This window comes from Nannospalax galili, unplaced genomic scaffold (assembly GCF_000622305.1).
Source record: "Nannospalax galili isolate Female #2095 unplaced genomic scaffold, S.galili_v1.0 scaffold218, whole genome shotgun sequence".
In the NCBI taxonomy this organism is placed as follows: Eukaryota; Metazoa; Chordata; class Mammalia; order Rodentia; family Spalacidae; genus Nannospalax; species Nannospalax galili.
This window is the reverse complement of record NW_008343207.1, coordinates 510,696-522,798: the sequence shown is the minus strand read 5'-3', so window position 1 is coordinate 522,798 and position 12,103 is coordinate 510,696. Positions and strand designations below refer to the sequence as shown.

Sequence of the window (12,103 nt, the reverse complement as noted above, 5' to 3'; positions counted from 1 at the left end):
ACATCCAATAAGGGGAGGTAAAGTGAGACCCACTCTGCCGCAGGGGAGAGCGAACAGAAGTTAGTCCGCCTGCGCAAGTGAGCACGCCTTTTCAGACGGCTCAGCGGAGGGTTACACCGCGGAAGGCTACATAGAGGGCGTGGCCTTTTTTAAGGGGACGTGCCTTGCCGGAGCCAGGGGCGGGGCTTGCGCGGGGCGTGGCCAGACTGGTGTCCGGTGGGCTGCAGTGCGCCCGCTTAGTCTAGTGTTGTAGTTCGGCTGCGCAGCTCCTTCTCTGAGGTGCGCTCTCTGTGATCTCGGGCCTCACCGTCCCCAGTCACGCCTTCCGCAGCCCCGCAGCCCCGCCACAGCCATGTCCAAGCAGGCGCGGCCCGGGCTCGAGGAGATCATTGAGTGCCAGGTGATGTGGGAGCCTGACAGCAAGAAGAACACGCAGATGGACCGCTTCCGGGCGGCCGTGGGCGCCGCTTGGGGCCTGGCGCTGGGTAAGTGGGGGCCCGCGGCGCGGACGGCCCCCCTCCCCCGGGGGCCTTCCCGGAAGCGGGGTTCCCCACCTAGGGTGGCCGCTTTCCCTCCTAGTTGTTGGGATGGACCCTGATGGATGGATGGTCAGTCTCCCTGTCCTAGGTTGGGGGAACCCCCTGGTTCCCGGTCCCCTATTATGGCGCCTCCTAGTTGTCGGGATGAGCCCCTGATGGGTGACCAGTCTCCCCGTCCTTGGGTTGGGGGAGCCCCCTGGCTCAGGGGCCTTTTTCTAGGGGGTGTCTTCTGATGGTGAGTCCTTTTGGGAGCATCACCTTTATGTTTTAAGAGGCCCTCTTCCGGGCTACAACAGCTCCACACAGGTGGGGCCCACCGTCTTTCAGAGACACTTGCCCTCTGGAGGAGGCAGTACCTTCTGGTTCCTGGGTTCTTGGGCTAGGCGTGACTCCTTGGGAAGGGGCTCTTCGGGTCTTGGGCTTCTGTCTGTGGGGGTTTCCCTCTGGTTTGACTTGGAGTTCTTTCTGAGTCAGTGGGATTCATGTGATAGGCTCCCCCATCTGCCTTTGCTTGGGCCCAGCTTGGGATTTCAGGACCCTGAAAAGATGATGAGGTTTGGATTTCTTGCCCAGTATCCCTTTAGAATTAAGGTAGAGCCCTTTTTCATGTTTAAATTCCCATCCCCAAACACATGCCTCTTCCTGAACCCACCCTGGCCTGTGTGGGTGTGGGTGTGGCAAAGGCCTGTCCTGGGTGAGTCTCTTTCCACATGCCCTTCCCAGAGCTCTGTCGGGCTTGGCTGGTCCTTCTACCTGCTCTGCCCCTTCCTTCGGGTGAACTCATAGTGTTTTTTTTCTCCATTTTCAGTCCCTCTTGCCCCATCAACTACAGAGACCCCCTTGTTTCTGCTGGTGACATCGCTGTCAGTGTCATGAAGTGGCAAGGGGGTCCTTTGTCTTGCTCCCAGGGCATGGCCTTCCTGTATCCCCCTGCCCTTGAGCTCTGGGTCCTCTTTACCTCCTCTCTGAATAGCACTTGACTTTCCTCTTTCCTTACATCCTGCTTTGCTGGCCAGAGGAATCGTGAAGTCAAGGTCTCTTGAAACTCTGGGTTCCTGACCTCTCCACAGTTCCTTGTTGACTATGAACTGCATATAGCCACTGGACTGCTTTCAGGCCCCCCAGAACCCCCATAGCCCTGGCTGTAGCTCTTCCCTCCTTCCTCTCACCTGAAGACCAGTGGTTTACCTTGTTACTTTCAGGGCTTCAGACCGTGGCTGGTCAGGTTGTGGGTGTTGGATTGAAGAGCCTTAACCTGGCACAGAGCTTCGATCAATGTCATATCACATCCTTTTCCTGTCTCCCTCAATTCCCAGCCTGGACTCCATCTGTCTCTGCCAGCAGTAATGTAGCATTGGCCCTCACTTAGGAACATCATTCCTTAGAAGGCTACTGGTAGACCAGAGTCTCTGCTCCATTGCAAAGCCTGGAAAGGGAGCTGTAACCTGATACCCTACAGGGGCCAGGCTGTATCTGGAGCAAGTCTATGGACACCCTAAGCCTAGGTTTCCTCGACTTTAAAATGAGCGAAATGAGAGGACCTGCACCTCTTGGTGGGTGGTGGAGTGTTCCCTGATGGAGGGTGCCTGTGAGATGGCAGGCCCAGTGCTGAGTATTGACCGATGCATGTTGCCACTGGTCAGAAGTTTGCTAGCCTTAGTGTCCTCTTTTCTTCAAGGCTCTGACTGATGGTGGCTAGTGGCCAGGGTTGACCTGCAGAAGCCCTGTTGACTGTCTGGTGTTTAAAAGGTAGAAGCTTTACCAGGTGTGGTGGCTCATGTCTATAATTCTGACTTTCAGTAGCTGAGGCAGGAAGATTGCTTTGAGTTCAAGGTCAGTCTGGGCTACAGAATGAGACCCTGTCACAAAAACAGTGGCTGTCATCTGTGTTGTAGTCCCATGAAGCAGTGCTGGGTGGCAGCTATGTGGCCCCTCCCTTTTCCCTTTCCCCATCCTCTCTTTTCATCTGCCTGGCACCAAGGTTTGTGCTCTGCTTTCATGTCTAACTCACATGCCATGTTTCCTTTGACTACTGTGTCCTCTCTTCCCTTCTCCATGTGACTTTTTCGTGGAGCTTTGGTCCTGCCTTGCTGGTTCATGTATGTGTGAGCTGCCCTCCTTAGTAGCTGTTATACTGTATCAAGCAGCACTGTTTAGCAGATGTGGCAGAGAGCAAGACCCTGGTGAAGGTACATTCTCCCTTTCCACTGCCAGAGCCACCTGTCACAGCTTCCCAAGGATCCTGTGAGCTCACATGGTGCCCCCGGGTCCTGTGATGCTGGCTGCCTCAGAGGTATATACGCCTGTGATGCCAATGTGCTCTGCAAGGCCCGGGGGACATGTTTCATGGCCTTGCCCTCTGTAATTAAAGGGCAGCATTGTAGCATAAGTAGTAAAATGGCATGCTCTTTTTTTAAAGTTGGTGTTTTATATAACCCAGAATGGCTTTGAGTCCTGATCCTCCTGCCTCCTCTTCTTGAGTGCTGGGATTACAGGCATACACCTTCACACCCCACCAGGATTGCATTTAGAACTAAATTTTTAAGTGCTAGCTGGTGGTTCAGGCTCTTTGTGAGTGTTAAACAGAACCAAACATATCTCTATTACTTGGGCTACAGATCTTGTGCCCCTGATGGAAGCCCAGCTTGTCCACAGTATTGTGTCCTATGATGTGGCCAAGGAAATTTTCCATACAAGGTCTTTGAGGTGCGAAGATGCCATTGTGACCACTGGTTTCCCAGGTTTGTGGGGCTGCCCATGCCCCTCTTCAGCCATGCTGTTGGTGGGTGTGCTTTGTTTTGTGCGTTAAAAATCTTTTTTAGGGGGCTGGAGAGATGGCTTAGTGGTTAAGAGCATTGACTGCTCTTACAGAGGACCTGGCCTCGATTCCCAGCACCCACATGACAGCTACGAACCATCCTTAACTCCAGTTCCAGGGGAATCTGACGCCCTCTTCTGACCTCCATGGCATTGCACGACACAGGTGCGCTCACATATATGCAGGCAATACACTCATACACATAAAATAAAAATAATAAATAAAATTAAAAAAAAATCTTTTTTGTAGTCCTAGGAATTGAACTCAGGGTCTTGCACTCTACCACTTAGCCACACTCCAACCCTCTTTCTATTTTATATTTTCAGACAAAGTCTTACAAAATTGTTCAGGCAGGCCCTGATCTTTGGGTCCTCCTGTCTCAGCCTCTTGAGTAGCTGTGTTTCTGACCTGTACCACCAGGCCTGGCCTAGATGTCCTTTTGTGACAGAATTGGACTTGGAGCCCCTAACCCATCTCATAGCAGCTTGGGACAGTTTTTGCAGCTGCAGCAAATGTTGCTATTTGCAAAGACTTAAGTGACTAAGAGTGTGGGAGGGAGAGGAACTGAGGGGCCTGTTTGTCAAGTTGTCAAGTGTTGTTTTCCACAGGTGTATGGTGGCTGCCTAACCCCTTGAGCACTGCCCTCTGCTGGCCTGAGGAGCTGCCACACTCTTGAGTATTAACTCTCACTTGTGCTCAACAGTGTGCCTCTAAGGATGGGCTTAGTATATGCCATTGGGGTGCCATGTGTGAGCTCCCTGCAAATGGAGGGGTGATGCCAACAGCTGATGCTTTTGGGCACCTTCGCTCTGCAGGACAATGACCTGGCCACTTATCTGGTCTTCATATTAGCTTCCTCTTGGAGGAAGAAACTGAGGCAAAGAGGAGGTAAATAATATGTTTGGGGACATTCAGAGTGGCAAGATTTGAATGCAGGCAATTGAACCTGTGCTCTTTTTTTTTTTTTTTTTTTTTTCAGTCTTTTTGAGACAGGGTCTCCCTGTAGCCCCAGCTGTCGTGGAACTCACTGTGTACACCAGGCTAGCCTAGAACTCACAGAGATCTGCCTGCCTCTGCCTCCCAAGTGCTGGAATTAAAGGCATGTGCCACCACACCTGGCAAACCTGTGCTCTTAAACAGTGTCCTGGTGGTCCTCACAACAGCCTCTTTTTTTTTTTTTTGATTTATTTATTTTTATTTTATGTGCATAAGTTTTGTATGCATGTTAAGTGTACCTGTGTGTACAATACCTGTAGAGGTCAGAAGAGGGCATCAGATCCCCTGGAACTGTAGTTACAGACTCAGCCTCAATGTGGGTGCTAGTAACTGAACTTAGGTCCTCTGTAAGAGCAGCCAGTGCTCTTAACCACTGAGCCATCTCTCCAGCCCCCTCATAACAGCCTTTTAAAGGGACCACATCAGGGTTCCCATTTACAGCTTAGAGTGTGGAGGCTCTGAAGTAGAGGAGCTTGCCTCAGGGTATTCTCTCAGAAGTGGTAGATGGGTGCTAATGAATAGCATCCAGCCTGACCCTGGAGCTAGAATGAAACTCTGCCACTAGTGTGGAAGGATCCACCATGCCTCCTGTTAACACTTTGAGGACCCATGAGTGAAACTTGGCCTGTCTGAGGTCCCCATGCAAGATCCCTAGAGTTGGGACTGGCCCCGGCTTTCCAAACTTCCTGGCCCTGCTGTTTCCCTGCATCCTTTTACCTTGTATATAGTCTGTCTGGGTCCTGGAGGAGGTCAGGCCTTGTTGGGATTACCTGGGTTTCCTTCTCTAAGCCTGGAGCCCTAAAGCCTCATGGGCTGTCCTAGCTGTGGCTTTTCCACCCAGCTTGGCTTTCCCATCAGGCTGTGCGCCCCCAGCCCCCCATGAGCTGGCTGTCTCTGCATCTCTGGGCACTTTCTGCTTTACATGCCCCCTCCAGTTCTGCCTGCCACACTCTCCCTCCTGCTCCCAGCTGTGTGTTTCTGCAGAGGACACAATCTCTGAAGCATTGACTTCATGTGCCTGTGTTGGCATTTAGCATCTCAGGTAGTTTTTTCCACTTTCTTCCATATACTTGGTTTACTTTTGACCCATTTAGAAAGTAAGCTCAGCATAGACATGACTTATTTCAGACCAGAACCCCATGTACTTGCTGTGGCAGGAGTCTGCAGGAGTGAGTTCTAGGTTTCAGTGATATCTTGCTGAGCAGACTTGGGTTCTTCCAAGCTTATGGGGACTGAGCTGCATGTGGGATATTGTAAAAGATGTCCTCAGTGAAACCAGCAAATTTCAGAGGAGTGGTTAAATCAGGCTCATTTCTGTTAAGACATCTCCCCCAGCAGCGCTCACCTGCCTCAGCCTGTGACTAAGGTATCTTGCTATTTATCTTTTTCCCCTGTGGTTCTGGGATTGAACCCAAGATTGGGGCCTAGTATATACTAGGCAAGCAGCTTTATCACTGAACTACACTCCCACCCCCCATGTGAGAGACTAGGGTCCCAGTAAGTTGCTCAGACTGGCCTTGAACACACTCTAGCCCAGGCTGACTTTGAACTTGTGGTCTCCCTCAGCCTCCCTAGTACCTAGAATTCTAGGCATATGCCACCAGGCCAAGCTCATGATTGTATGTTCTGGTAAGAACAGGCTGAGATGGGACTGGAAAGCACTTACTGCTTTCCTAGAGGACCAGAGTTTGATTTGCAGCACCAACATCAGATGGCTGAGGCTGAAAAGGCCAAAGAGGGAGGAGGTAGGAGACCTTCCCAGATGGGCCTAGTGTGGCTGCTCTGCTGGGAGTATCAAAGGTAAGAGCAGGGTGCATTCATTAAGGTGCAGACTTGAACCGAGCAAAGGAAAGAGTCATTCTAATGCTCTTAAAGGTCTATGAGCAGGCTACCAGTCTTGACCTTCTGAGTTTTCTATTCTGCTGAACACAGATAACAGTTTAGGGGTTTAACAGCAAACTCCTGCTATTGCTCTGATGTGCCCAAGGCCCTGTTTGAGCACTAGATACATGTGCCTCTTTATATCCTCAGAATGGCACTATTTGGAGGTGGCTTTACTCATCCCATTTCACTGGTGGGGAAGCGGAGACAGTTCAATAACTTGCATGATACACAGCAAATCCATGGCCGAGCTGAGATTTGAACCCCAACCCCTGCTACAGTCTTATATTTTTAGGCATAGACTAAGATATTAAGTTGTGGGCTGAGTTTGCCGATCTGAGTTCAGTCCTTGGAACCCATATAATGGAAGGAGAGAACTGGATCCTGCAAGTTAACTTCTGACCTCCACATATATGCTGTGGCATGTTCATGCCCCCCATTCAGTCAGCCAGTAAATAAGATACTAAGCTAGGAGATTGGGGCAATAGCTCAGTAGAGAAAGTGTTTCCTCTGTAAGCATGAGGAAATCCACCTAAGAATAACTTGGTGTGGTGATACGTGCCTGTAACCCAGTGCTAGGAAGATGTAGACAGGAAGATCCCTGGGTCTCACTCGTTAGCCAGCCTGGTCAAAGAATAACATCCCTTCTGTGCTTCCTAGAGACTGGTGGTAGAAGTTTGCTCCTCCCAGACACTCAGGGTGGCAGAATCACTTACAGCCTGCAGTTCTTAGGGCCCTGGCTTGGGCTGCACTTCTGAACTGTGATGAGCCAGTGCTGTTTTGTTTGATTCTTAGAGAATTACGACGACTTGTACCATTGGTCAGTGCAGTCATATTCAGACTTTTGGGCCGAGTTCTGGAAATTCAGCGGAATTGTCTACTCTCGAATGTATGATGAGGTAAGTGGATTTTTGGCCACACATCTGGCCACTCACCATCTCCTTTCCTGGCTGTGTTTCTCTTTCATGACTGTTTCCCTCTGTAGCTGTGTTTCTGAGCGAAATGTTCATTTGGAGATTCGTGCCTTTTCAAAGTTCATGTGGAAGGAAAGTCACCATCTTGTAGAACTGGTATGAAGTTGGCTGGTCCCACGGGAGGGGGTTCTGTGGAGATACTGGCCCTGTTGTGGGGCTTGCACAATCCTAGGAAGTGAGGCACCTGGGCCTTCTCTCTTCTGTTCTTTCTCAGAGTCTTGCTGATGTGGCTCAAGCTGGTCTTGAATTTGTAGGCTCAAGCCATGTTCCTGTCCTGCCTTAGCCTCCTAAGTAGCTTCTTCCCCTCTTTCTTCTTTCCCCTCCCCCTTTTTTTTTTTTTTCCTTGAGACAGTGTTTCCCTACAGCCCCAGCTGACCTGGCACTCACTATGAAAACCAGGCTGGCTTCAAACAAAGAGATCTGCCTGCCTCTGCCTCCCAAGTGCTGGCATTAAAGATGCATGTGCCACAATGCCCAGTCCCCACAGCTGGCCTGGAACTTATGTAGACCAGGCTGGCCTTGAATTCACAGAGATCTGCCTGCCTCTGCATCCTGAGTGCTGGGATTAAAGGTGTGTGTCACCATGTCCAGCCCATTTCCTTTTTTAATTACAATATTTTTTAGGGTCTTGTGAGAAGGCTCAGCAGGTAAAGGTGCTTACTTCCAAACCCGACAACCTGAGTTTGATCCCCAGGACCCACATGGTAGAAGGAGAGCACCAATTCCTCCAAGTTGTCTTGTGATCTTTACACATATGCTGTGGGACATGCTTGCCCACACATGTACACACATTAAAAAAAAAAAAAAAATCCCATAAATTAAAAAAAAAAAAAAAAAGCTCATTTTTTTTAGTTCAACTTTTTTTTTGTCCTGAGACAGGGTCTCACCAACCCTGAAGTCACAGAGATCCATCTGCCTCTGCCTTCCCCCCAAATTATTTTTTAATCGCACACAGGAGGCTGAGGCAGGAGGACTGCAAGTTTGGGGCCAGCCCAGGCTATATGGTGGACCCCATCTCAAATAACTTACAAACTATACCCCTATCCCCACATTGCATGTGGCGAGAGGTGCTACTTTTGCAGGTCTGAAATGTCAAGAACACTCATACTGTTGTAGTTATTTAAACTTTCAGTATGCTCACTGTTTTTCTAACCTGGACTTTAGAGAGCTTTCAGCTCCTTTCATAGAAAAATCAACGAATATCCCAGGAAAGAGAGTCCTGTTATTTGAAATATAATCCACTGTCTGTTTGGGGGAAATCCCTCTGTAAGGCTGATGTGTTGATACTTAGAGAAGGAAATCAAGGTCTCAGCATCAGGGGAAGAAGACAAAGAGTCACTTTTCCTGAAAATTGTGGTGGGGGCCAGGGCCCCAGGCTTGTCCCCTGTTTTTGGTATGTCTGAGTGAGCTTAGCACGGGGGTCAGAGGTCTTTACTGATTTTTGTTGGTGCTGGGGATGAACTCAACTCAAGGGTCTCTGGGATGCTGGCTCTGCTGCTGAGCCACATCCAGTTCCATTTCTTTTCTTTTTTTTTTTGGAGATAGGGTATGCTGCAGCCCAGGTTAGCCTTCAACTCCATATCCTCCTGCCTCCCTCACCAGCTCTGGGATAACAAGCTTGTGCCCCCATACCCAGCCTGGGCATTTTCTTTACTTCCTTGTTCATAACTGTCCTAAAATAGCTTGGTAAACTGTTGCAAGATTTCTGGAGGTGACTTCCCTGGGTGCACTGCTGCACCACCGTCTAGGTCTGGCCAGGTTAAGATCAGCGTGTGGGTGATGTCATAAGGCTCTGGGCTGAGCCTGTGGCTTCCCTTTGGCCTTGTGCAGGGCCCTCCTGTGAGTACTGTGCTCTGCTGTCCCTTTGCAGGTTGTGGACACATCCAAAGGGATCACAGATGTCCCCGAATGGTTTCGAGGCAGCCGGCTCAACTATGCCGAGAACCTCCTGCGTCACAAGGAGAATGACAGAGTTGCCCTTTATGTGGCCCGTGAGTCCTGCTGGCCTCCTGCTCCCCAGGGTGTCCTGGGAGTGCATGTGTGTGGCCCTGTGGGTTATGTGTTTGAAGGGGCTGCAGGGAAGGTTCCAGTTGGGTCTTGGTGTCCTCTGGACATAATAGACACCTCTGCTGGGAAGGGAGAGGCCAGTCAGAAATGAAGACCACCATTGCTTAGTTTTGTCATTCTTGTGCATGCATACGTGTATATTCATGTGTCTGCAAATGTGTGTGGTGTGCATGTGGAGGCCAGGGGCTGGCTCAGTTCTCATGCACAACAACAGCCCCCACCCCACCCCAGTAATCACACCTTCTTCCTGGCAGTAAGTTGCTTCAGGACTATAGGGAGTGGTTTAGGTTTAGCTAAATGGATGGAGCTTCCTGGAGCCCTTAGTTCTCATGACTCAAGATTCTGTTTTGTTTTGTTTTTAAAGATTTACTTAAGCCTGGGCAAGGTGGTGCATGCCGTTAATCCCAGCACTCAGGAGGCAGAGGCAGGCAGATCTCTGAGTTTAAGGCCAGCCTCTGGTCTACATAGTGAGTTCTAGGACAGCTGGGGCTACAAGGAGACCTTCTCTCTCTCTCTCAAAAAAAAAAGATATACTTATTTTTATTTTTATTTTGTGTCTATGAGTGTTTTGCCTGCATGTATGTAAGTGCACCACATGCATGCAGTGTATGTGGAGGTCAGAAGAGGACATTGGATTCCCTGGAACTGGAGTTACAGATAGTTATTAGCCATCATGTGACTGCTTGGAACCAAACCCAGGTCCTCTGCAAGAGCAGCAAGTGCTCTTAACCCCTGAGCTATCTCTTCAGCCTTGAGGTTCTTTTCTTTGAACAGTACCAACATCTACTAGTAGTACGAGTTGTTGAGGTGTGTTGGGTTCTCAGCCTGAAAGCTTCTGAAAAGGACCGAGTGTGCTGTGCTTTCTGCTGTCATGTGCCCAGTTTCTGTAGTGTGTCTGTCTCTGTCAGGCAATGGCCAGTCTCCTGGTCTCTCTAGCATCTCTAGTCTTTAAAAAAAAATATTTTATTTATTATTTAATTTTTTATGTGTATGCATGTATTGCATGCACATAGGTAAGTGCACCCATGTGTATTTTTATTTTTTTTATATGTATGCATGTATTGCCTGCATATAGGTAAGTGCACCCATGTCGTGCAATGCCCACGAAGGACAAAAGAGGCTGTCTGATTCTCCTGGAACTGGAGTTACGGATAGTTGTTAGCTGCCATGTGGGTGCTGAGATTCGAACCTGGGTCTTCTGTAAGAACACCCAGTGTTCTTAACCACGAGCCATCTCTTCAGCCCCCAGCATCCCTAGTCTTTAATAAATTTCCCTACTTAGTCAGAAGTGATATGGGGAGTCAGATTGCTGGGCTTGGCTTAGGAGTAAGCAAGCTCCAGTGAGGACTTAGAGATCAAGTCACACTCCTATGTGACTTCAGGTAAACTGATCAGTCTCTCTGGTGCTGTTTCTGTACCTGCCAATGGAATGGATGCTAGTACTACTTCAGGTTGTCATGGGGAGGAAGCAGACTGATTAGTGTGTGTGTGTCTTAGAATAATCCTCAGCACAGAGAAACACATGGGTTCCTCAGTCAAGATTCCGTGTTGGAAATCTGTGCAGCTCTCAAAATGGCAGCTGTCCTGTTTCCATAGTGGCTTCCTGGAGCATCTTTAGTAGACCCTGAGGAATCTCAAAGCCCTTGTCAACTTCTGACATGCTAGTCACTCAGCCTTCACATTGGGGTTAGGCTGCTCAGTGCTGTTGCTTCTTCCTCCCTGAGTTCTTAGCTGTGGTGCAATTTGGGCTGAGGTGTTGACTGGGACAACTGCTAGTATTCCCTCCAGCCCTTTAGGGTGCCATCAGCCTTATCATCACCCCTTTATACACCTGCTCCTTCCCTTGTCAACTTCTGACATGCTAGTCACTCAGCCTTCACATTGGGGTTAGGCTGCTCAGTGCTGTTGCTTCTTCCTCCCTGAGTTCTTAGCTGTGGTGCAATTTGGGCTGAGGTGTTGACTGGGACAACTGCTAGTATTCCCTCCAGCCCTTTAGGGTGCCATCAGCCTTATCATCACCCCTTTATACACCTGCTCCTTAGACCAGGTGCTGGGACTGTAGCCTTGAGCTGGACAGGCAAGCTCCCCACAATTATAACCCTGATGTATCAGGAAAGAAATCCATAAAAATGCATGTCTAAGAACATTCTAGGTGGCTCATAGTTCTAGGAAGAATAAGTAAAGAGGAGGGAGTTGATAGACAAGCTGAGCTGCTGTAATCAGGGTTGTGGAGGCAGGTGAGGGTCCTGCTCCTGCCCAAACTACTGGGCTACTTTCTCTCTGAACTCATATATTCTCTCTGCCCCTTGTCCCTAGAGTCACATGCTGTGTGTGGCCTTTGTGCCTGGCCTCTTGAACTCAGCATCAGCTTCTTAAGGTCTGTTGCATTGCTGCTTGTAGCTGTTTCCTTCTTGAAACCATGGCCTGGGTGCCTGAGTCTGCATATACATTGGAGACTTGGGAAGGCTGCTCTACCCCAGGTCCTTAACTTCCTTTCTGGACCCCTTTTAATGCATTGGCTTTACCCAGTGTGTCAGATGCTTCATGAGGACTCAGTTTGTCACTGGAAAGTGGAAATAGTCACCATGAATCTTAACAACCCCAAGCTTTGATGACACATGTGATGGGTAGGGAAACCAAGCTACTTACAACATCCTGTGGAGAGGACGTCTGGGTCGGGACTGAACCAGGTGTGTACCCCCAATCCCTTGTCCCACTATCCTCCTCTCATAGGAACACTGATTGGCTGAGCCCGGCTACTTCCCCTTCTATGTAAGCTCTGCCCATGTGGGTGGAGGAGGCTAGCCTGTCTCATGCTTCCCTGTGCT

The 12,103-nt window shown here is 49.5% G+C and overlaps 1 protein-coding gene across 2 annotated transcripts in view; it reads left to right on the top strand.

Moving 5' to 3' along the window:
* Window positions 1-202: 202 nt before the first annotated feature.
* Aacs (acetoacetyl-CoA synthetase) overlaps window positions 203-12,103 on the top strand; it is a 53,365-nt gene continuing 41,464 nt past the window's right edge. The window contains exons 1-3 of one of the 2 annotated variants that reach the window (XM_008839239.3): window positions 203-485; window positions 7,030-7,133; window positions 9,079-9,199. In XM_008839239.3, coding sequence (XP_008837461.1) covers window positions 353-485; window positions 7,030-7,133; window positions 9,079-9,199 — 358 coding nt within the window. In that variant the 5' untranslated portion in view covers window positions 203-352. The remainder of the gene's footprint in view (window positions 486-7,029; window positions 7,134-9,078; window positions 9,200-12,103) is intronic. The other variant, XM_029566523.1, reaches the window with a different exon arrangement.